Here is a 23,986-nt window from a genome sequence, read left to right on the forward strand (position 1 = left end):
GAATAGTTTAGTTAAATTGACAAAATAATTATGTCGTTTTCTTATCTGATAGGTTGTCTGGTTTGTTGGCCAAGTTATGAAAAGTGAAATAATGAAACTAGCGACTGAACAAAAAGCTATAAAGTCGGAAATAAATGAGGTGAACGTTGTATTTTTTAACTAATTATTAAATTAATTCACAATTGTCTTTAAGTTTGTTTTGATGTGCATATTAAATCAATCCTGGAGCTGGTGTAGAATATTACCCTGACGTACAATATTGGGGTTAGGCTGGGTCAAGTAGTATTATTAAATGTAAATATAATATTGCATGACCCAACCATACACAAACGCCTACTCGCACTCTAACCCAAATAATGTGCGTTGATTTAATAATGGTGGTAGGATTTTAGACCAGCGCCCTAACCTGTTATCCATAAACACAATGTTTGAAGTGTTAGAGCAGTAGTTTTACTCCGTCTTTAATTTTTCAGCAACTTGCGAATGTTGTGAAGAATTTGCAGCAGGAAATGTCGTTGAGCACGGACGGACACAATCGAATAACTTCTGACAGCCAGAATGCCCAGCAATTCATTTCTGTGCTTGAAGCAGGATTTATTCATGGATTGAAGGTTGTTATTTGTCCACCTTACTTTAATTTTTTTCTATTAATTGAAAAAAGTAACTGTCTGACTAAACATTAGACAGCTCCAACATTGTTTTTTACTTTTTTAGAAAATTTTAGTTGTACTGTGCATCTTTAATATATTTGTACTTGTTTTAACATTTGCATGATCTTACTTTGGCGAATCGGGGTGTTTAGTTAGGGGTAAGAAGGCTGCTGACCCTATAGACGAGGGCCGACGGCTGCCTAAGTCTCTTACAAGTTCTTAATCCGACTCCAAAGGAGCAGGCCGCTAGAATACCTGTCCTTAACTTCTTGTACTCTAGACAAAGACACTTCACTCAGTAGATGTTGCCCGTCGAGTATATTAACAAATCTCAGCAGTACATACGATAAACGGAGCGGTGATTCAAGCCGCTATTAGTAAGACGTATAAAATAGAATGAATGCGAAACGTTGAAAACGCACAATTCGGCGTTAGGTCACGCGTCAGTGAACAACGGTCATGTGTATGTGACGTCTAAGTAGGCTAACTGCTACAGAATCCCCCTTCCAATGAACAAGTCAGACGTAGGAAGGGTTGTTCATTAAAGAAAAAAGAGATCTGAAAGATTGATGTTAGCATATGGTTTGGGTGCGTGTCAAAAACTTTGAGACACAAAGAGATATAGCATGCAAAAGGTAGTGAGCGAAACACATGTGTGGCGTAATAAGACAACAATATATTTACAACTCAACAGAGCAACGTTTTATGGGTGTTTTTATAATTTTTCGGTGGCGAGTTTTTAAAAGATTGTACACAAACGATATAAAAATACAATACAGGAAGCAATAAAGTGTTGGCTGTGCCGTGTATGGTCACAACAACTGAAATGGGCAGCTAATGGCTGTCTGTTTTGTAAACAATAAATGGTTTTGTTTGAACGAACCCTTTTAACGCGAATACATTTATGACGTACATTGATAAAATGCGATACATCGAATAATAGATACATGGCGATCAATTTCATGCACAATTCAGTAAGCTTAGCATTTGGCTTCGGGTATTTAGCAAACATATAATTTGGGCCTCTGTATCGCTATGTTAGCGCTGTCAGACACCAACTCTGTCAGCTGTAACGCTGCAGTTGTTAGTTTGTTAGTAAGGAGGGTCTGGTAGGGGTTAGGGGTACGTTAGAGGGAATAGGGTTGTTTGTGTTTGTGAAGGCATAGGAGTGAGTCGTCTAGCAATTATATGTAGTCGACTTCTTGCTGGAAGAATTTCCAGAATTGTTTGAAGTTTGCGTCCCACGCGGTATAATGATTTTTCAGTAAACGACGTGAATTTGTCATAGAATTCACTGGATACTGCTGTAGGTTGAACTTCGTTGCAGATAATGTGTGAAGCGTATTCACACCAGCTTATGCTTTGAAGCTCAATGGTATGTTTACGAAGTGCATTGTGAACGGCGTCGTTGGAGTAATCCGGAATTCCAACTGGTATAGGTCTTGTGTATAGGAAACGCCGTGAAAATAGGTAGACTTAGCTTGGGATATTCTTCTCAAGGACGTCCATCAGATCGTCATCTGATGGGTGTGTCTCGAATATCTTATCGCCAGCGATAAGTTATTCCACTCGATATGTCATCCAAAGTCTAGGGTTCAGCGAAAGTGGTTTCTTTCGAATTAGGAAGAATTTCGCTGCAGGTTTGACGCGTAAAAAACGCTTGCGTTTTCAAAGTTGCACTTGTGTGTTCGTTGACGGCTCAGCTGTATTGCAGTGAGCTAAATTTGGACTTTGGCCTGTAGGTTATTGAGATCTCGTCCTACAAGGGAAGTCGATCCAGCGTGGGTTTTTAATTCTCCAGGGGAGATTGATGTTTGGGTGAAGCTAAAGTTAGTCCACCAGGTCGCAAACAAATGTCGTTGCTTTAAGACATTGTAGAAAACACCTGTTGATCGGTCCTGCTTCATAGTAGAAGGGCTCCGGGGTATTGATGATGTTGGTTTGCGAAAAGTATGCCTTGTCATTAAAATGCAGATTTGTTAGTTGTGCAGAAGTAGCTAACAGGTAAAATATTGAAAACAATTAAAGCACAAACAAAAATAGTCCGTGAAATCGTAGTCTGATGTCCTGTGACATTAACTAATCACGATATCTGGCTTGGAGGCGAATGTTACGTCCTCTAGATGTAGTCTGCTCCATCTGAGGTGGTGGGCAACTGTCTTCATCTTCGGTGACATCTGTTGAAATGTCGTTGCTATCTGACGGCTGTCGTTGAACAGTTAACATAGCGTAGGCGGTTTTCAAGCGGTCAATGGAAACGTTGTCGGGTTTTCCATTTTTGTCAAGCTTGAAGTACTTGTCGCTTCTGTCAAGAACTTTATATGGCCCGTCATAGAGGGGGGCCAGACTTGGTTTTGAAGCGTCGTTCCTCACGTAGACGTGTTTGCAGGTCATCAATGCCTTGTCGACGTAGTTGGGCCTTTTGTTTCGCGGCCGTGTCGGCTTGTATCGCTGTTTGTCCATGTAGGCGCGAATTTTGCAAAGAATGCTTCCTGCTGTTGCCTCGCTTTCTGGCGGCGTAGTGGCAAAAACGTCATTTGGCAATTTTAGTGTTTGCCCGTAGAGGAGTTCTGCTGGCGAGCACTGTAGATCCTCTTTCCACGTTGATCGCAACTGCAGCATAATGAGCGGCAGGTTGTAGTACCAGTCCTCTGCTGAAGTCTGTGCTCTTAGACACGATTTTAGCTGTCTATGAAATCTTTCGATTTGGCCGTTGCTTTGTGGATGAAATGAGGTGGTTGTATTGTGTTTTATTCCCAAGTATTCCATTAGTTCCTTCCACTGGCGTGATGTGAACTGAGATCCACGATCTGTGGTCAAAGTGTTGCATATTCCATATCTTGAAATCCAGGTGTGTAGAAAAGCTTCTAACACGGTTTCTGTTGTTATGTCTTTAAGAGGTGCAAATTCCGTCCATCTAGAAAAACGATTTGTCATGGTTAGAATGTACCTGTAACTGTTGCTGTTATTTAACGGTCCCACTATGTCTGCGTGCACACATTCAAATCTTCTCTCAACTGGTTGGAATCGTCCAATTGGAGTGAAATTGTGTCGTGTTACTTTGCAAGTCGCGCATTCGTGGCATTGTCTGGTCCAGATGCGAACATGCTTCTTCATATGTGGCCATACGTAGCGTTTTGCAATCAGTTCGATGGTGGGTTTGATTCCTGGGTGGGTCACGGAGTGTAGAATCCGGAAGACGTGATGTCTGAACCCTTGCGGAATGTATATTCTTGGCACAGAGCTGGAAGTGTCACACCACAATTCCGTCTTCATGGTTGGTGGAGTGAGTTTTTGTAGCGACATGCCAGTGCCGTTGTCCAATAGGGCTTTCAATTCTGGGTCTTCTTCTTGCGCTTGTGCGATGGCTTTCCAGTCGATCGCTTCCGTGTTGAGTTGAATGTGATTGAGCGCGTTTCTTGACAAGTGATCGGCTACGACGTTATCTTTTCCTGCTACATGCTCCATGGATGTGGCGAATTCGGCGATGAAGGCCAAGTGTCTCGCTTCTCGCGGAATTATGCGATCCGCATTCGATGTGAAAGCGTGAACGAGAGGCAAATGGTCGGTGAAAATCGTTGTTTCTCTCTCTCCAATGTAATATATGAAGTGTTTCACCGCAAGGTAAATGCCAAGTAATTCGCGTCCAAACGCGGAATACTTTTGTTGGGTTTTGTTGAAAGCTTTTGAGAAAAAAGCTAAAGGTTCCCATTTTTGGTCTACACGTTGTTGTAGAACCGCGCCGCATCCAAGGTTTGAAGCGTCACTCGTTATTGACAGTGGTGCATCTAATAACGGATGACAAAGTGAAACGGCGTCTGATAATTTGTCCTTTGAAGCTTGAAAGGCCTGTTTCTGTTCTTCGGTCCAGGTCAAGGCTTGTCTTGTTCCTTTGCGTTTTAGCATTGCATACAAGGGTGCTAGGGTTTCCGCGCACTTCGGTAAAAACCGATTAAAGTAGTTTAAGCTCCCTAAATGTTGTCGCAGTTGCCTTTGGGTCTTTGGGAGTTGAACTTTTTGCAGTGCCTGGATTCTGCGTTCTGGCGGTCGAATTCCTCTGCCTGAAATAACATGTCCGAGAAATTGCAATTCCCGTCTTGCGAGCTCACATTTCTTCGTGTTGACATAGAGATTGTATTCTGCGAGTCTGCCAAGCACACAACGTAAGTCAGTTTCGTGCTGTTCATCGTTTGTTGAAAATACTAGGATGTCGTCTAGATATACCAGGCAGTTTGGTATTTCTTTTAGCACATCATTCATGAATGTTTGAAAGCATCCTGCAGCGTTTTTGAGGCCTTGTGGAAGTCTCGTCCAAGCAAATGGTTTTCTGCCTGGCGCAATTGTGGCCGTCTTATGCTGGTCTTCGCGCCTTACGCCGACGGAGTAATATGCGTCCTTTAAGTCTAGTTTCGAAAATATCGTCGATCCTCTGAGGAAATCTGTGCAATCTTGTATCATTGGGATTGCTTTGTTGGTGCTCGAATTTGTTGTGGCTAAGTTCAGTTTGCGAAAATCCACTGTGACGCGATATTTGCCGTTCGGTTTGGCAACTAAATTCACAGGGCTGCCCCATTCTGACTCGATCGGTCTTATTAGGCCTTGTTTTTCCCAAGTGTCGAGTTGTTCGTTTAGCGCTTTGAACTTTTCTGGGTGTAGGCGTCTGGGTTTCCCTTGAAAAGGTTTTCCCGTCGTTTCCAGCTTGATCTGGTACTTGTGTATCGGGGGCTTGTGGTAATCTGGCTGTGGATTTATCAGTTCTGGAAAAGAACTGAGAATTCTGGCAAATCGTCGTTCGACCACGCTTTGTGGTTCCATTTGATCCGTTTGCATGTCAATAAGTTCATTCGTTGATGTGTTGCGTAGTTTTTGGTCGGCAATGCTCACATCAAGTGTGTTTTTGCCTAAAAAGTCACATCCAATAATTGGGTAGGCGACGTCGGCTACTATAAATGTATGTGTCATTTCCGTAGAAAATCCCAAATCTAAAGTTAGAGTTTTCTGTCCATACGTGTTAATTGGGGTTCCCGTCGTAGTGGAGAAATCACGCCTGTTGTCTGGCTTTGCGTGAGGTTGTGGACGAATGAAGGAAAATGGACTTCCACTGTTGACTAAATATCGTTGGCCTGTTTTTGTGTCCTTTACAAACGGCAAAGTAGCTGTTTCGTTTCTTGAAACGTGGTTGACCGACTGTTCCTTTGTAGGGTGATCCTGTGTCCAACAACAGGGAGCTTCGCAGGTTCTTGCCCGCGCGCCAAATTTTAAGTGTTTCCAACAATAACAGGAGTTATTTTGGAATGCGCGTCTTGAAGTCTGGGGTTGAGTCCAAATGCTTTTTCTTCTTGCTTGATGTTGAGAAGTTCTGTTTCTTCTTGGGTTCCAATTGGTGCTCGTGGAGAATTGCCTAGTCTTGGGCTTGACAGATTCTTGAACTTGAGTTGTAGTCTTCTCTTCTCTCATTCGTGTGATATCTAACAATATCTGGGAGAGTTGTTTTTGTATTGTTTTTTCTCCTTTGGTCTTTACCTTTGGTTCATTACTGCTGTCGTCACTGGTGTCATCAGATTCGCTGCTTTGTTCGCTGGTCTGATTATTCCATTCGCGGGATTCCTTGCAAAGCTGGTCCGATTTTTGTGCTCTTGCGGCCAAGTCGTTCGGATCCAAGGCAGTTATGGTCGCGCGTTGCCATCTTGGGATTTCGTCGATGAATTGTCTGTTGACTGAAGCCCTGATTTTGTCGATCTTTAATTCGTCCTCTCCTCCTATCACGCTGATGAGCCTTTCAGCGTAATGTGATGGTAGTTCTTTCTGTCTTCGCTTTGTTTTGGTCAGTCTGTCCAACCAACCTGATTCATTCTGGAGGCTATAAGCTTCTAACGTTGCCTTTTTTAGTGTTCCGTACTTGTCAGTTGTTTGCCTTCCCGCTTTCTTAATTTGAGTGTCCAAAACATGGAAACGAGGCATAGCTTCTGACAGTTGTTTGTATCGCGTTACGTCGGTTACTTTGTGTCGGTCAAAGATGTCGTCCACGAGGTCAAACCATTGTCTTACTTTCCCTTTGATCATATCGGGCACTGTGTAGTCAGGTTTTCGTTCCCTCTTGCGCTTGAACGGCTTCTTGCTGGTCTTGGACTTCTTTGACTTTCTTCTTTCTTCAGATGATGTTGAGGTGTCGTCACTCTCGTCAGATGAGGCGTCTGTTGTGTGGCGCCTTTCTTGGGAGGTCTGTTTTTCAGGTATCAACTGCTCTATTCGACTGGCTTCGTCTTTTTCAAGGCTTAGTTCCGCAATATTCTGCAGTCTAGATGTGCTTGATTGGTCCTTAAGGACTCCAGGTGTGGAGAAGCGGTTTAGAAATGTTTGTGCCCGCTTTACTGCCAGCATACTGTTCTTCATTATTTCTCCCAATCGCCGTAACAGAGCACCAGATTCTTCTCGAAGTTGGTCTACTTCGATGTCGTTGTGATGTCCTTCTGTTTGCAGTGCTTTTTCCGCTTGCTCTTTGTGATCTTGCACCCGCATTTTTGATTGCTTTGCATCTTGGGGATGCTTGTCCAGTGACTGGATTTTTGTCAGCAAAGTCGGCTCCATTCCGTCAATATCAGTTGACGACTGAGCGCTTGTCTTTGACATAGTGCGTGTGGTGGGGTTAGTAGGTAGGGTTAATTGCAAAAATGATTAGTTTAGGTTAGGTCAGAGTTCGATTTCTGACAGAAAACAGAGGGCTTTTTTGTTAGCTACAGCGGTTAGAAAACCGGTCTCAGTTCGCGCGATCTATGCCGTGAGAAACCGGATGCTATTTCTGTGTTAGCCAAAACTCTGCTAAGCTTAACGCGACAGCTATGCGCTTAATATACAGCAGTGTACTTAAAATATACAGTGCCAATCCAACATTCATTCATGCACAACGCACAACATACATTGGTCTTGAACTAATTATTCAATTAATTAACACAATACTTTTGCAGAAAAATTTGACAATTTATATTTTTGAAAATTCGACTTGCGAACTATAAGTAATCTTCGAACGAAAATCCCTTGTCTGTCTTACTAATTTAATAGTTGTGATGTGAAGAAAATCGCACGTCCTTCTGAAGTTCCCTGGGGCCGAGATCGTGTACGATGCCTGCTCCGCTCCTCCAAAATAATCCTTTGACGCTAGGTCGTCTTTAAGGTCGCACGCTGCCGGTGCGGGGAACGTGAAGAAATCCTGGGCTGTTCGTACGAGAGGATCTTCCCGGGGGCCGTTGAAAAGGCGATGTATCTTCTTCGCGGAGAGACGATTGACTGTCGTCTTACTGGTTGTCGAAATTTAAGTCCGTGTGCTTTTCTGAGACTTGCCTGCTGAAAAGTGCAGTGTTCGGTTCTTCGATACCTTCTGAAGAACAAGGGGGTCACCAGTTTGGCGAATCGGGGTGTTTAGTTAGGGGTAAGAAGGCTGCTGACCCTATAGACGAGGGCCGACGGCTGCCTAAGTCTCTTACAAGTTCTTAATCCGACTCCAAAGGAGCAGGCCGCTAGAATACCTGTCCTTAACTTCTTGTACTCTAGACAAAGACACTTCACTCAGTAGATGTTGCCCGTCGAGTATATTAACAAATCTCAGCAGTACATACGATAAACGGAGCGGTGATTCAAGCCGCTATTAGTAAGACGTATAAAATAGAATGAATGCGAAACGTTGAAAACGCACAATTCGGCGTTAGGTCACGCGTCAGTGAACAACGGTCACGTGTATGTGACGTCTAAGTAGGCTAACTGCTACATTACCTTCTACCAATTGCTTTGTAGGTTTCTTATTATGAAAAGAAACAAAGCAAAGGGTTGCCAAGACCCCAATTCTGGAATTTGGTTGCAAAAATAAGCCATAAAGATACTTTGAAACAGGTCAGTGTCTAAAGATTTATTAGATTACTCTTTTGCAAACAAGGTTTTATTCTGTCCAAAACTAATTTTAATAAAATGATCTTGGTGCGGTATTAGGAAGACTTGGGGTTAACTATAAATGAAATTATTCTTTTTAAAATTATTAAACATCTCTAATCTATTTGTTCAGGCGAAAAGTTTGAAGATGATAAAATCGACGATAGGTTTGTGTCGAGCTTGGCTGCGACTTGCGCTCAATGAAGAAGCGCTCACGTCATATTTATCGTCACTTCTCACAAGTTCAGAACACAAAACAATCCTCAACCGATACTACGACTCATTTGCCCTGTTCCGTGACGCTGAACAGGTTTCTACTTTTGTAATATTTCAAACTTTATTCTTTAGACACAATTTTTACGATAATTTTATTTTATGCTCAGGCCGATATTTTCCTGCGATATTTGCAAGGTGCAGAGAACCTTGAGTTTGGGCTTGCCAGCAATTCATCGGTCCTCAACGTTTGGGTTCGAACCCCGCTTGAAATGGCAGGAATTATCGCACCAACAATGACCAAGTAAGTTGTGAACGGAAGTGGCTGCAAACAAACTGTTATATTCAGTGATCAGTCTTGTGTATAAGATTTTTCTTTATTTTATCAACATCTTTAGTGACCTTACTTCATAGAATTTTTTTATGTAATTTTTTTTATTTTGAAAGCATGAAAAGTAAGGCAAACCCTTTTTGTCTTTTTTAAAAGATTGAAAAATCCTGTTTATCTGGTCATTTTTTGTAGGTTATAAAGTCATGGTAGCTCTTGTTATAAAAAAAAAACTAGTTGTTTTCACCCTAAAATCATGTGTTTAAAAATGATCAGTTGTTATTAAAAGATGTATGTATAAAATAAATAGAACAATACAGTTAAAAGCTAAAAAAGTGTTCCCTATTTTTTGACCTTTTAATATGTTTTACATTAACTTTTACTCTTTACCTGTTCATCCTAACAAACTTGACCCGACCTCTTGACCTCTATATGTTGACCTTTGACCCTTGGTGCGAGCCTTTGTCTTGTTGCTGTAGACCGCTCATCAACAACAATAATTATGGTGCGGCAAATGTGCCTAGACCGTCGCTGTGGCAACTCGGACGTCCTTCGTTTGACCACCGGGGGAGCTCATCATCAGGGAGCAGTCGTCACGGAAGTTTGCAAACACCGATCTCAGTTTCACCGACCGCCAGGTAAAATAATCGAGAGCATAAGATTTCTATCCAATAAATGAAAAGACATCCTGAGATTGAAAAATACAATTTCAAAGTAACAAATTTTGCCAATGTTTTTGTGGCATTCGTAATAGTGGCTTACACTTATATTTCTAACAGTTCAATTTATTATAAAATAAGCGTTTTTGGAAAATGCTTATGGGTGCCTAAGTTTTACGATCTTATTTTTGTTCTTTTGGCAAGGTCTTTTGATTGATAATTTGAGTGCAACAAATCAAATGTATTTTCCCTATTGTTTTTAGGATTTTATTGTAGTATTTCAGTTTTGTTTATGGTGAAATTACGACATTCCACTTAACTACAACTCCCCATGCAACAATTGTTTATTGTTTCTGGTGCAGCTTTTTTTTAGACTATGCAATAGTATGGCAACAAATACCAACTTTATGTGTTTCAGTGAATCATCAGAGACGAATCATACTTCTTTATTGCCATTAAATAATGCCCTGTCGTTGCCGCCAAATATTGCCGCATCATTGCCAGTTCAAGCCAGCAGATTGTCAGGTTTGAAAAACTTTATTTTAACTGGTAACTTTAATCCTTAGATCTCTTCTATGTAAGTTGAAGCACTAATCCAAATAATTTTTTTGCAGGAGATAAATATAACTTTTTGGTTTATTGTTTACACATTTTAACAACTGAAATGAACTTTTACCCATACACAAATGCTCTGCAACATTTTGTCATTATTATATGGGCCGAAAATTTATTTTCGGGACATATCTTGTTTTTGCCGCTATTCTTTTTTGGTTTTTATGGTTTTTTATGGTTTGCTTGATATGTTTCAGACAGATTTTTGTCCAAAGCATTATAGAAAAAGTATACATCGTAGAACTTCGTAGAGCGGTATGAAGGTGCGATGTAGAGGTTTATGAGGCTGCACCCCTAGGCGCCTTCAACTGGGGGACAAAAAACAAAAGTGTGACGTAATCGTTTTAGTTCATAACAGCTATCTACTCCTATCTAGCGGCAGAAAAACTTCCATACAGAATGCTTTCGTATCATTTGCTTTATTCAGCTCGCGTCGCGACGAAACGGTTGCTGGCATCCCTGCAGCGCCTTATTGTCCCGTGCGTGCAGCGCTTTTGTTCGAAGTGGCTTGCCTACTAAAACTAGACGCATGCGACTTGCCTTTTATACAGGCCCCCTTAAATGAAAAAACTTATTGCTCTTACAACACATCATTACCACGCAAATTTAAATGCGAATCCTTGAGGCAGTGGACACATCTCTGTTGCACCATTCAAACATATCAACACCAGGCCTAAACAAATATAATTATACAAGGGCCGCAACAAAGCTTAAGTTTAACGCATTCTAAGCGACGACGTTACAAAGCCAGGTCATAACATGGCGTCATAAATAAATATTAAGAACACTGCGTTTATAGCAAACCATAGGCGTTAAACCATTTCAAGTCTTTAAGAGAATGACAATATTTGCTTTTTTTAAATGTTAGATGGCCGAAATGTAATAACATGGCCGTAAGCATTATCTACGTAAATTATATTTATCAAATATTTGTTTTGATCATTCCCCAAATACTACCACGCCATATTTGAACCCTTTCGCATCAAAGCCAAAGTTAAGTGGAGAAGTTTTCGGCCCATTTCTGTTTTTGCTTGCAGAAACAAATTAGGGAAAAAAAATATAATATTAAATATACAATACAAAATATAAAATATCAAATAATAAAAAATAAAAAAAAAATAAAAAATAAAATTTTAAATTTAAAATTAAAAAAAACACCAAGCCCTGAAAATATATTCCCTGACAAAATATACAACAACCGCACCCCCGTCTAGTTCTGTATTGAAAGGATAACATTATATTTTTAAATGGATCCCTGATGCTGTGTTGTTTTTGTTGGAATATCTTGTCGCTTGCTGCCCATTTGACCTGCTGCCCAGACCAGTGACAACCAACTCTAACGCCGCACTATTTTGATTGATTGAAAAATCTGGCAAAGTTTTTGTTAACGTAGTCATTTTGAAATACAGCATTAGCAGAAACAATACAACCACATTTCATATGATGATGTAGATCTTATTAAATGATGGCTTTGATTTTGCCACAAAAGTCTGCATAATATTTGCTTCAATTTGATTTTATTGTCATTTTGTGCTTGACTTGCAATTTTTCGAAACCTGGGAAATGTGGTTGAATTTTTTTGCCAAGTTTTTGTTGGTTGTTAAAACTTTGATAAATTATCTCCTGTATTTATCGCAAGCACATTTAATGAATTTTCAATTCAAACCCAAAACCCATTTTTTTACTTCAGTTGCTGGTTCTTTGGTTGAAGTTCCTCCCCAAGCAGGGACAGCCCCTTCGTGTTCGCCCCCCCAAGTTGAGGGGGAGAGGGAACGGGGGAGCGTCTTGCACAGCCGGCACCTAATGAAGCGACGCAGAAGGCCAAGAAGAAATCAGGTGAAATATTTGCAAAGTTCAGTGTTCTACATTAAATACAAATAGTTTGGAATTAATATTGGAATGATTTAGTTTTTTTAACCACAATTTAATTGTTATGGTGATTCTATAAATTTAAATATTCAGTTTTCATATACTAGATGTTTTGTGCAAAAAGTATGACCTTCTTATTTGAAACTAAATGACATCAATGCTAAGCTTAATAAAGTTCAAACATTGAAAAGTTTTTTTTTTAATATGTTTGATTACAAGCAATTTTTCTTTAGTTTATGAATATTCTGCTGTAAACATCCTTGTAGTGCTTTGGAATGTGATTTCACCTTTTAAGTTCCTTAATGAGAAGCTTATCTTTAAACAAGCTCAACTTAATCTCTTGAACAAACTCATTTGACCCCGTGGATAATTGTCTGCTTGTGATGTCAACAATGTGATTGTGCTCTCACTGTGACATCACTGTCCTGCAAACAGTCGTTCCTGTTTAAATAGCAGAGCTTTTGGCAACAATTTGCTAATCAGCACATCAACAACTGTTTTGTTGAATACAAATTGACAACCTGTCTTTACACTACTGCCAACTTTGCCACCAAATTATGCGTGATGTGAAGTTCGTAATCAGAAAATAATGGATTGCACTTTGTTTTCTTTATATAAGGCCGGCCAGGTATGCCTGATGATTTTTCTCCAATCTGATACTTGGTAGAAAGTTTTGCAATTATACCAAATGATGTCATTACTAGTTACTTTAGTCAAAATTTAAACAGGTATAAGTCATGTTTTCCAGGTCATTTAGCCAAAACTTGCTTTTAGCATTTCCTTTAATTAATAGTTTTTATTTTCTGAGAATTTTAACTTTTGCAACAGTGTTAATGCTTTCACCTCACGGCGAATCTATAAACCTCTAAACCCTGGCAGCGCACCTAGTAACCGAAACAAGCTTTATTTATGTGGTTTGACCAATTTGTCTCTAGAAATGCTTGCAAATTTCTGTTTCTGGATCCTTAATTAGCTGTAGATTAAATAAGCTAAAACTAAAAAAAATGGTAAAACAATTATATGTTTTATAATACAGATTACAGATTATTTTTTTTCAGTTTTCCCTGCCGAACCTGGTAATGTTAAAAGTGCTGGTTTAAAAGCATAATTTGCTCGGTTTGCAAATAATCACTGAAATGCACAGATCAAATGAGTATTTGATCAACACTGCTAATATTGGACTTTCCCTATATATGGCTACCCTGAAACTCTTAATGTGTGACCCCCCCACAATTGTACCGCCCTCAATTGTAACCCCGACAATTGCACCCCCCACAATTGTGTACCCCTGACATTTCTAAACCCTTTAATGTGCGTTCAGTCGTTGGACTTTGGCAGCTCAGGAACTTATGGTTCATCGAACAGCCTTAGCTCGAACTATTCAACGCAAAGCTCACCTCAGAAGAAAACAGATGAGGTGAAGGCGAGTCGGAGCAGTAGCGAGAGTTCGAATAACCCGACAAACTCATCAAGTGACGCGCAGGTTTGTAAATATGTGGCTTTGAATAAAAAACTTGTGTTCTTCAAAAAATTGAAAACAAAATTTTTTTTTCCAAAATTACTTTATTAAGCCACAACCACCATTTGTTTTTCCATAAAACTATTTTCTCGTCAAGATCTCTAAATTCATTTGTTTATTTTTCAGGAACCTTCGGAAAGTTTTCGCCACGACAAGGTTCCAGCCTGGAGGAGGCATTCAACCCCTGTCCTTGGGGATAAATTACGGAACCATCGGAACCACCGGCCGGCCGGGAACCCGCTGCCCGAGGCCAGTGGCGCTGAACCACAAGATGGCGCTGTCCAACCGCCACAGGAGGCAGCAGAGGGACGATTAAGCCCAGAACTTGCCGATAATTTGTGAGTACCTTACTTAATGCAAGCGTGTTGAGTATATTTGTTGTTAAACTTGCTGTTTGTTCGAATATTGTGCTTTAACTAACCTTAACGTTGTTTAAAGTGATATTTTAACCAAATGTTGCTTGAAGACAACGAATTAAAAATGTTGTTTTTATGAAAGACCTTCCCCGACTCAATTTGTACTCGACGTGGGGAACCCCCGCAGGGAAAGCCCCGACAACAGTACTGACTCGTCACGCATGGATGGCATCGACGGAATGATCGATATTTACGCTCAACGTTCCGCTTCACCGAGTTTCATCGAAGCAGAGGTCGTTCCAAGGTCATACTTCAACAACCCGTGCACTCCAGTATCACCAGGTACAATATATCCCCTGCACCACAGTATCACCAGATACAACATATTCCATGCACCACTGTATAACCAGGTACAACATATTCCATGCACCACTGTATAACCAGGTACAACATATCCCCTGCACCACGGTATAACCAGGTACAACATATCCCATGCACTCCAGTATCACCAGGTACAACATATCCCATGCACTCCAGTATCACCAGGTACAACATATCCCATGCACTCCAGTATCACCAGATACAACATATCCCATGCACTCCAGTATCACCAGGTACAACATATTCCATGCACCACTGTATAACCAGGTACAATATATCCCCTGCACCACGGTATAACCAGGTACAATATATCCCATGCACCACAGTATCACCAGATACAACATATTCCATGCACCACTGTATAATCAGGTACAATATATCCCCTGCACCGCGGTATAACCAGGTACAATATATCCCATGCACCACAGTATCACCAGGTACAATATATCCCATGCACCACAGTATCACCAGGTACAACATATTCCATGCACCACTGTATAACCAGGTACAATATATCCCATGCACCACAGTATCACCAGGTACAATATATCCCATGCACCACAGTATCACGAGGTACAATATATCCCATGCACCACAGTATCACCAGGTACAACATATCCCATGCACCATGGTATAACCAGGTACAACATATCCCCTGCACCACGGTATAACCAGATACAATATATCCCCTGCACCACGGTATCACCAGATACAACATATCCCATGCACTCCAGTATCACCAGGTACAACATATTCCATGCACCACTGTATAACCAGATACAATATATCCCCTGCACCACGGTATCACCAGATACAACATATCCCATGCACTCCAGTATCACCAGGTACAACATATTCCATGCACCACAGTATCACCAGGTACAACATATCCCATGCACTCCAGTATCACCAGGTACAACATATTCCATGCACCACTGTATAACCAGATACAATATATCCCCTGCACCACGGTATCACCAGATACAACATATCCCATGCACTCCAGTATCACCAGATACAACATATCCCATGCACTCCAGTATCACCAGGTACAACATATCCCATGCACTCCAGTATCACCAGGTACAACATATTCCATGCACCACAGTATCACCAGGTACAACATATCCCATGCACTCCAGTATCACCCGGTACAACAATTTCCATGCACTCCAGTATCACCAGATACAACATATCCCATGCACTCCAGTATCACCAGGTACAACATATTCCATGCACTCCAGTATCACCAGGTACAACATATCCCATGCACTCCAGTATCACCAGGTACAACATATTCCATGCACCACAGTATCACCAGGTACAACATATCCCATGCACTCCAGTATCACCCGGTACAACATATTCCATGCACTCCAGTATCACCAGATACAACATATCCCATGCACTCCAGTATCACCAGGTACAACATATTCCATGCACCACTGTATAACCAGATACAATATATCCCCTGCACCACGGTATCACCAGATACAACATATCCCATGCACTCCAGTATCACCAGATACAACATATCCCATGCACTCCAGTATCACCAGGTACAACATATTCCATGCACCACTGTATAACCAGATACAATATATCCCCTGCACCACGGTATCACCAGATACAACATATCCCATGCACTCCAGTATCACCAGATACAACATATCCCATGCACTCCAGTATCACCAGGTACAACATATTCCATGCACCACTGTATAACCAGATACAATATATCCCCTGCACCACGGTATCACCAGATACAACATATCCCATGCACTCCAGTATCTCCAGATACAACATATCCCATGCACTCCAGTATCACCAGGTACAACATATTCCATGCACCACAGTATCACCAGGTACAACATATCCCATGCACCACAGTATCACCAGGTACAACATATCCCATGCACTCCAGTATCACCAGATACAACATATTCCATGCACCACAGTATCACCAGGTACAACATATCCCATGCACTCCAGTATAACCAGATACAATATATCCCCTGCACCACGGTATCACCAGATACAACATATCCCATGCACTCCAGTATCACCAGATACAACATATCCCATGCACTCCAGTATCACCAGGTACAACATATTCCATGCACCACAGTATCACCAGGTACAACATATCCCATGCACTCCAGTATCACCAGGTACAACATATTCCATGCACCACAGTATCACCAGGTACAACATATCCCATGCACCACAGTATCACCAGGTACAACATATCCCATGCACTCCAGTATCACCAGGTACAACATATTCCATGCACCACTGTATAACCAGGTACAATATATCCCCTGCACCACGGTATAACCAGGTACAATATATCCCATGCACCACAGTATCACCAGATACAACATATTCCATGCACCACTGTATAATCAGGTACAATATATCCCCTGCACCGCGGTATAACCAGGTACAATATATCCCATGCATCACAGTATCACCAGGTACAATATATCCAATGCACCACAGTATCACCAGGTACAACATATTCCATGCACCACTGTATAACCAGGTACAATATATCCCATGCACCACAGTATCACCAGGTACAATATATCCCATGCACCACAGTATCACCAGGTACAATATATCCCATGCACCACAGTATCACCAGGTACAACATATCCCATGCACCATGGTATAACCAGGTACAACATATCCCCTGCACCACGGTATAACCAGGTACACCACGGTATCACCAGATACAATATATCCCCTGCACCACGGTATCACCAGATACAACATATCCCATGCACTCCAGTATCACCAGGTACAACATATTCCATGCACCACTGTATAACCAGATACAATATATCCCCTGCACCACGGTATCACCAGATACAACATATCCCATGCACTCCAGTATCACCAGATACAACATATCCCATGCACTCCAGTATCACCAGGTACAACATATTCCATGCACCACAGTATCACCAGGTACAACATATCCCATGCACTCCAGTATCACCAGGTACAACATATTCCATGCACCACAGTATCACCAGGTACAACATATCCCATGCACTCCAGTATCACCCGGTACAACATATTCCATGCACTCCAGTATCACCAGGTACAACATATCCCATGCACTCCAGTATCACCAGGTACAACATATTCCATGCACTCCAGTATCACCAGGTACAACATATTCCATGCACCACTGTATAACCAGATACAACATATCCCATGCACTCCAGTATCACCACCAGGTACAACATATCCCATGCACCACAGTATCACCAGGTACAACATATCCCATGCACTCCAGTATCACCCGGTACAACATATTCCATGCACTCCAGTATCACCCGGTACAACATATTCCATGCACTCCAGTATCACCAGGTACAACATATTCCATGCACTCCAGTATCACCAGGTACAACATATTCCATGCACCACTGTATAACCAGATACAATATATCCCCTGCACCACGGTATCACCAGATACAACATATCCCATGCACTCCAGTATCACCAGATACAACATATCCCATGCACTCCAGTATCACCAGGTACAACATATTCCATGCACCACAGTATCACCAGGTACAACATATCCCATGCACTCCAGTATCACCAGGTACAACATATTCCATGCACCACAGTATCACCAGGTACAACATATCCCATGCACTCCAGTATCACCAGGTACAACATATCCCATGCACTCCAGTATCACCAGGTACAACATATTCCATGCACCACAGTATCACCAGGTACAACATATCCCATGCACTCCAGTATCACCCGGTACAACATATTCCATGCACTCCAGTATCACCAGGTACAACATATCCCATGCACTCCAGTATCACAAGGTACAACATATTCCATGCACTCCAGTATCACCAGGTACAACATATCCCATGCACTCCAGTATCACCAGGTACAACATATCCCCTGCACTCCAGTATAACCAGGTACAACATATCCCATGCACCACAGTATCATCAGGTACAACATATCCCATGCACTCCAGTATCACCAGGTACAACATATTCCATGCACCACAGTATCACCAGGTACAACATATCCCATGCACTCCAGTATAACCAGGTACAACATATCCCATGCACCACAGTATCACCAGGTACAACATATTCCATGCACCACTGTATAACCAGGTACAACATATCCCATGCACTCCAGTATAACCAGGTACAACATATCCCATGCACCACAGTATCACCAGGTACAACATATTCCATGCACCACAGTATCACCAGGTACAACATATCCCATGCACCACAGTATGTATATCAGACCTCGTCAAACTAGGCATCGGTCCCTAAGAGGGTTATAAGTGTGAAGGTAGTAGCCTACATAAATCACAAACAAAAGTCCTACATCTGTATCATTTCTACCTTCCTCACTTTCGAATTTTGATATCCAAAGTCCTAATAAGCACTTGGTGCATCATGGAAGATTGAGGTGCGCCGCGCGAAAATGGAAAACTATTTAAACTTAAAATATTTTTCATCAGTTTTTTGTTTTCTCTGTTTGTTTAGTTGTTAAGGGAAACACCGGTAGACCTCACGCCAGGGTTAAGGAAGGTTAAGAAACAAACTGTAAAAACGTTCTTGAAAATACAAAATAATGCCTTTACTCAGGAAATGCATAAAGAGGCGGAAGATGTTCTTATATTTCTGTCCAACTTGTTAAATGGCCGCGGGGAGTTCAAGTAAATTGAAACGATCTCGCGCAGTGATTTATTATCACTCATCACAATGTAAACTGTTATGGTTACAACGGGCACCGAACTTCATTTATTACTTACTGTGTATTTCAGGCAACAGCTTGTTGTGTGGGGTTGGTTGGTCGTCGGAACAACCTCACAATGAACACACCACTTATCCGAACAACACCGACATATCATCCGATCCAATAACACAACCTCCTTCGAAAGAAAAAACTAAAATTGCGATGTAAGTGAGGTGACAAAACTAGTGCTTACAGTAAAAGAGAGAACGGTTGTTTTAATTCAATTTTTTTTTCCCGTTTTCTTTGATAAAATGGCTCAGCTATTTAAATAGCTTTCTGATTTATTTCTTGGCGAGTTGTCAGACAAATAATAGTTACTTGGTGAAATGTTTCGCAGACACCGCGAAGGTTATTTGCAGAAGAAGGGCGAGACTTTGTCGTTTTGGAGATCGCGTTGGTTCGTCCTCGATGGAAGCTTCTTAACTTACTTCACAGGTTCGCCCATTTTATCGACACAAAGTTAAAAAAGTTAAATTTAGCTTCTCAACTCTATTGGCTCCCTTATTAATTCCATCACAAAAATGCGACCAAGTAGAAACTTGCAAAATCGAATTGTTATTCAATCGTGCTGCTCACCCTTTTGTTACGTCATACAGTTACAAACAATGGCGATTATTTGCAGACAAGAACATGCGCGAGCGGCTTGGCAGGATTCCTCTGCAGCAAGTCATCGAGGTTAAGGATGAGAACCTGAACAAGAACAAAAGCATCAGGTTTGAGAAAGTTGAGCGATTTGTTTTCAAAATGTTTCACAAGTTGCTTCCTTGGAATAAGGAAGGAATCCTTCCAAAAAGCACACGGTGCAATCATTTGTTTAATCGTTCTTCATACAAATTACACCAGCAAATGATTTATTTCATTGGGACTCGAACTTCCCGCCGACCCTAGTTGAAAGTCACTGGTTTAGTTAAAGGGTTAAACATTTGGTTTAATGTTGTACGATGCGAAAATGTGGGTTCTCCTTCTTTTAATCGAATTATTTCAACTTCCTTAAGCCTTAATACTTCATCCTTGCACTTCGTTGATCTATTGAAAACTACTTTGTGTTATTCGCTTTAAACTTCAATTAATTTCCCGCTTTCCATCGAACTTTCTCGTTTCAAGTCTCTTGATGTCCGACGGAATCCAACACCAGTTGGCAGCAGAGAGCCACAAGCTGATCGCTGATTGGCTGAGCGATATTCACAAGGTTCACGAGATGATCGTGAGGAGTGGTGACGTCATGACTCGTGAGAGCTTCGGGAGTGACTTTGAGGTTTTGGAGGGCTCCGATGTTCAAGGTGCGTTGCAAGTTGTGGGTGTTTGTGACGTCACTGTACACAACTTCTCAGCCCCAGATCACGCCCAACTGCAGTGGTCCACTTATAGTTAGATTTGTTTTATTAAGATTGGTTATGAGCAAGATTTCTTCAAAACAGAAAAAAAAGCGAAAGCATTTAAAGGCATCCTGTGTTGGCTCTTATGAATTAAATTGCAACTTATTTAAGCAAATGCGTCACGTTTTGTTCTCTTCCAAATAGATTAGTTTGAAAAATTGAATCGACAAAACTGTCGTTGATATAAAGCTAGGCTTGTTATTTGGACGCCGCGAAAAATGTTAAAAAACACCTCAATTTTAACTTTCACCTTTTGCAAAAACTGGAGCAAAAAATAAATATCGCGAACTCTTTGGTTAATGGAGGAAACAACATCTTCTTGTTTTAATTTTTCTTCATTGATTTTAGTTTAACACTTTAAAATAATTTCTCTTTATTAGCAACATCCCTTTTATGTCGTCAGATGTTCTTCTGGGTGATGACGTAAGCGGTAGTTACCATGGCAGCATGATGAGTCACATGACGCGGATAGCCAATGAGCAGGGACTCGATGCGCAGAACTACCAGTGCGCAGACTGCGCCTCCCCCATCGGTATTAAAACTGAAAAAAATGAAAAATTTTAAACCTTGACAGCTTCAAAACTATTCCCACTCTGAGGAAAATTAAAATTGTATTAAAATATGTCGCATTGACCTTGAATTAAATGCGACAATGACGTCAAAATGAAGAAAATATTCCTCAGGCATTAAAGAAACCGTGAAATCACCTGGAACATTATTTGTGTTGTGTCCAGGTATAATCTACGGCAGTCCCCGCGTGTGTTCCTTCACCGGCCAGTATTACTGCTTGGAATGCCACTTGAACGAGGAAAGCTTGGTTCCCGCGAGAATGTTGCACAACTGGGACTTTAGGAAGCATAAAGTGGCGAAAAGGTTAGGGTTCATGTAGCGGCTTGCCACCGACAAAATGAATTTATTTGGAATAAAATAATCTGCCTGAATGCAAATGGTGATTTTGGGTGCATATTAAGTATTTAAGATTAACCAAATACAAAACTTCGGCAAAACAATTGTTATTTCGTTTTGGTTTTAAGATGGATATACGAGACCTTCATCGTTATTTTATCTTCGGTTTATAAGTTTGTTTTAAGTTTGATCAAAATTTGCTTTTAAAAGTATTTTGTAGAAAGTAAATCATTGCGCTTTATTTTTTAGATCGAAGCGCTTTTTGTCGCAAATGTGGCGCGAACCCTGCATAGAAATCGACAAGTCCAACCCTGCTGCATACCGCCACCTAGCGCAAATGAAGCAGATCCTGCCGCTCCGGATCAAACTGGCCGCGCTCCAGCCTTACCTGGTCACGTGCCGCAAAATCACTCATGCGCAGCGAAACAGCAAGTACGAGTCTGGTTAGGTTTTGTAAGTCGTGCGATCAAGTCGCGTCTATGAACTGTTGGCTCACTTTGTCAGCTCGCTATATTAGCAGCCAACGGTAAACTTCACAACTTATTTGCCCAGATTTTGTTTTTTGGGGCAGATTGTGGCCCGATTTGCAACAACATAAAGTTTTAGCAACTTTATGGTTTATAGCAGGGATGTTCAACCGCTAACCTTATAATTAACCTTCAATTAATATTATTTCTGAGACCTTGATCGAGTCTTCTGCCGCATCTTAACATCCATCGTACATTGGTGCGCACGGAGAACGGGTTTTATAAGTTTAGGTTTTTATGAGGTCACCTCCCTTTAATTATGACGTCACCTCCCCCCCCTTTAAAGAATTTTTCAAAAACCCTAAAAACTTTTTATTTAACCGGGACTCAGTTTTAATAAATTTGTCGAAATTAGCTGAAAGTAAAATTTTTAAACGTAATCAATGGAATGAAAAAATGACATTTCATCGCTCTCATACCTTTTACGTTTGTTTATGACGTCATATTGACCTAATGACCTTGTCAGGTTGCAAGGTCTCAGCTACATGCTGGGAAATCCCCATCTCTATTCTGCCTATGACCTTCAAAGGTCGCAGTCGGGCGACCTGTATGACGTCGTAGAGAAGATAGTGACGTATGGATTGGATCACGTGACGTCATGCTCATTGTGTCAAGCGAAGGGATTTTTGTGCGAAGTTTGTCGAAGAGACGAGGTAAGTTCCCAGGGTCATGGGTTCGATCCCTTCTCTCGGTAATTATCATTTCTATGTTAAGGTGATCTTCGCGTTCAACTATGACGTCACAACCCAGTGCGAAGATTGCAAGAGCGTCTACCACAAGGTGGGGTTAGTTGCGAAACTTCAAAGTAAAACTAAAATCAGAAAAAAAAACTTTATATTCAACTATTTGCTTTAAACCTGACGTCACTGTGATTACGTCACGTTGCCAGGGAGTTACGTCACGTTGCCAAAAGCTCGTTCAACTTTTTTATTAGGACTGCCTCCCGGACGCCACTAAGTGTCCGAAGTGCTTGCGGAGAAACGAGAGATTAAAGCGACAAGAACATGACGTCACGATAGACGACAAGTGACAGTGTGACGTCACGATAGTATCCGGTGTTTGCTTATGACGTGCAATAGTTGCTGTGGTGAAACATCAGGTTGATGAGATTGCAAACTTGTTATATTACATTGATTTTGTGCCTTACCTCAATTTAATGACATTATGCGATTGAAATATCAAAAGATTAAATATTTCGACTATTTGGCATTAGTACTCATTGGTACTTTACACATTTGGGGCGAAATAAGTCAAGAAAAAGTGTTAATTTTTATCCAATGGATATCTAGATGATTGGAAATGTATTAATTATTATTATGTGCACTTTTTCTTGAGCCTTGTCTGCCAAACTTTAACTAAATAAAATGTTATTTGTTCCCTAATTAGGTACTTTGTTTAAACTGCATAGTAATAATAATAATAAGTACAACGAAAGCCATCGCAGACTCACCGAATCCGTTGATCTATAATGTAAGCAGAGCAGACTAGAAAAAACAACTAGCCTGCAGTGGGGTTCGAAATCACGACCTCAGGTCAAGCCGGGACCGTCGCTCTACCAACTGAGCTATGCAGGCTCCGAAGGAAACGAGTCGAGAAACAACCACGCGCCAATGCTTGCTCAATCTGTTGAGCAGTTATACCAACTGAAGATGATACAAGTTCGTATCGAAACGTCTTAATCAAGATGCTGTCGATCTCCTCGACCTTTTTGGCTTTAAAATTTATTATCAACCAATAATAATACTTATGCGTACAGATCAAACCAACTCAAATAAAAAAGCTCTTTAAACTTTCAAACAATTTTAATTCCCTGAGATTAAATATATGTAGCGCCCTATTTGCTAAATTAAATATATGAAACGCCCTG

At 41.0% G+C, this 23,986-nt stretch overlaps 1 protein-coding gene across 1 annotated transcript; it reads left to right on the forward strand.

Moving 5' to 3' along the window:
• Positions 1–56: 56 nt before the first annotated feature.
• LOC146134715 (pleckstrin homology domain-containing family M member 1-like) lies at positions 57–23,501 on the forward strand. Its single transcript, XM_083396899.1, has 21 exons — positions 57–139; positions 474–611; positions 8,439–8,534; positions 8,704–8,880; positions 8,954–9,087; positions 9,591–9,749; positions 10,189–10,295; positions 12,073–12,218; positions 13,573–13,734; positions 13,897–14,108; positions 14,269–14,468; positions 19,339–19,474; positions 19,648–19,745; positions 19,933–20,023; positions 20,415–20,590; positions 21,090–21,218; positions 21,421–21,559; positions 21,842–22,024; positions 22,586–22,772; positions 22,834–22,899; positions 23,054–23,501. Exons 1-21 carry the CDS (start codon positions 77–79, stop codon positions 23,147–23,149), a joined length of 2,895 nt encoding a protein of 964 aa, XP_083253025.1. The 5' UTR covers positions 57–76; the 3' UTR covers positions 23,150–23,501.
• Positions 23,502–23,986: the final 485 nt, after the last annotated feature.

The sequence above is a fragment of the Ascidiella aspersa genome, chromosome 9, assembly GCF_963924565.1.
Source record: "Ascidiella aspersa chromosome 9, kaAscAspe10.2, whole genome shotgun sequence".
Lineage (NCBI taxonomy): Eukaryota > Metazoa > Chordata > Ascidiacea > Phlebobranchia > Ascidiidae > Ascidiella > Ascidiella aspersa.

What these genes read in the sequence shown, in the direction of transcription:
- LOC146134715 (XM_083396899.1), top strand. Translation starts at nt 77, where the DNA reads ATGAAAAGTGAAATAATGAAACTAGCGACTGAACAAAAAGCTATAAAG. An exon ending in ATCGCACCAACAATGACCAA is followed by an intron (nt 9,088 to 9,590) that starts GTAAGTTGTGAA and finishes TTGTTGCTGTAG; the next exon opens with ACCGCTCATCAACAACAATA. An exon ending in AAGCATAAAGTGGCGAAAAG is followed by an intron (nt 21,560 to 21,841) that starts GTTAGGGTTCAT and finishes TTTATTTTTTAG; the next exon opens with ATCGAAGCGCTTTTTGTCGC.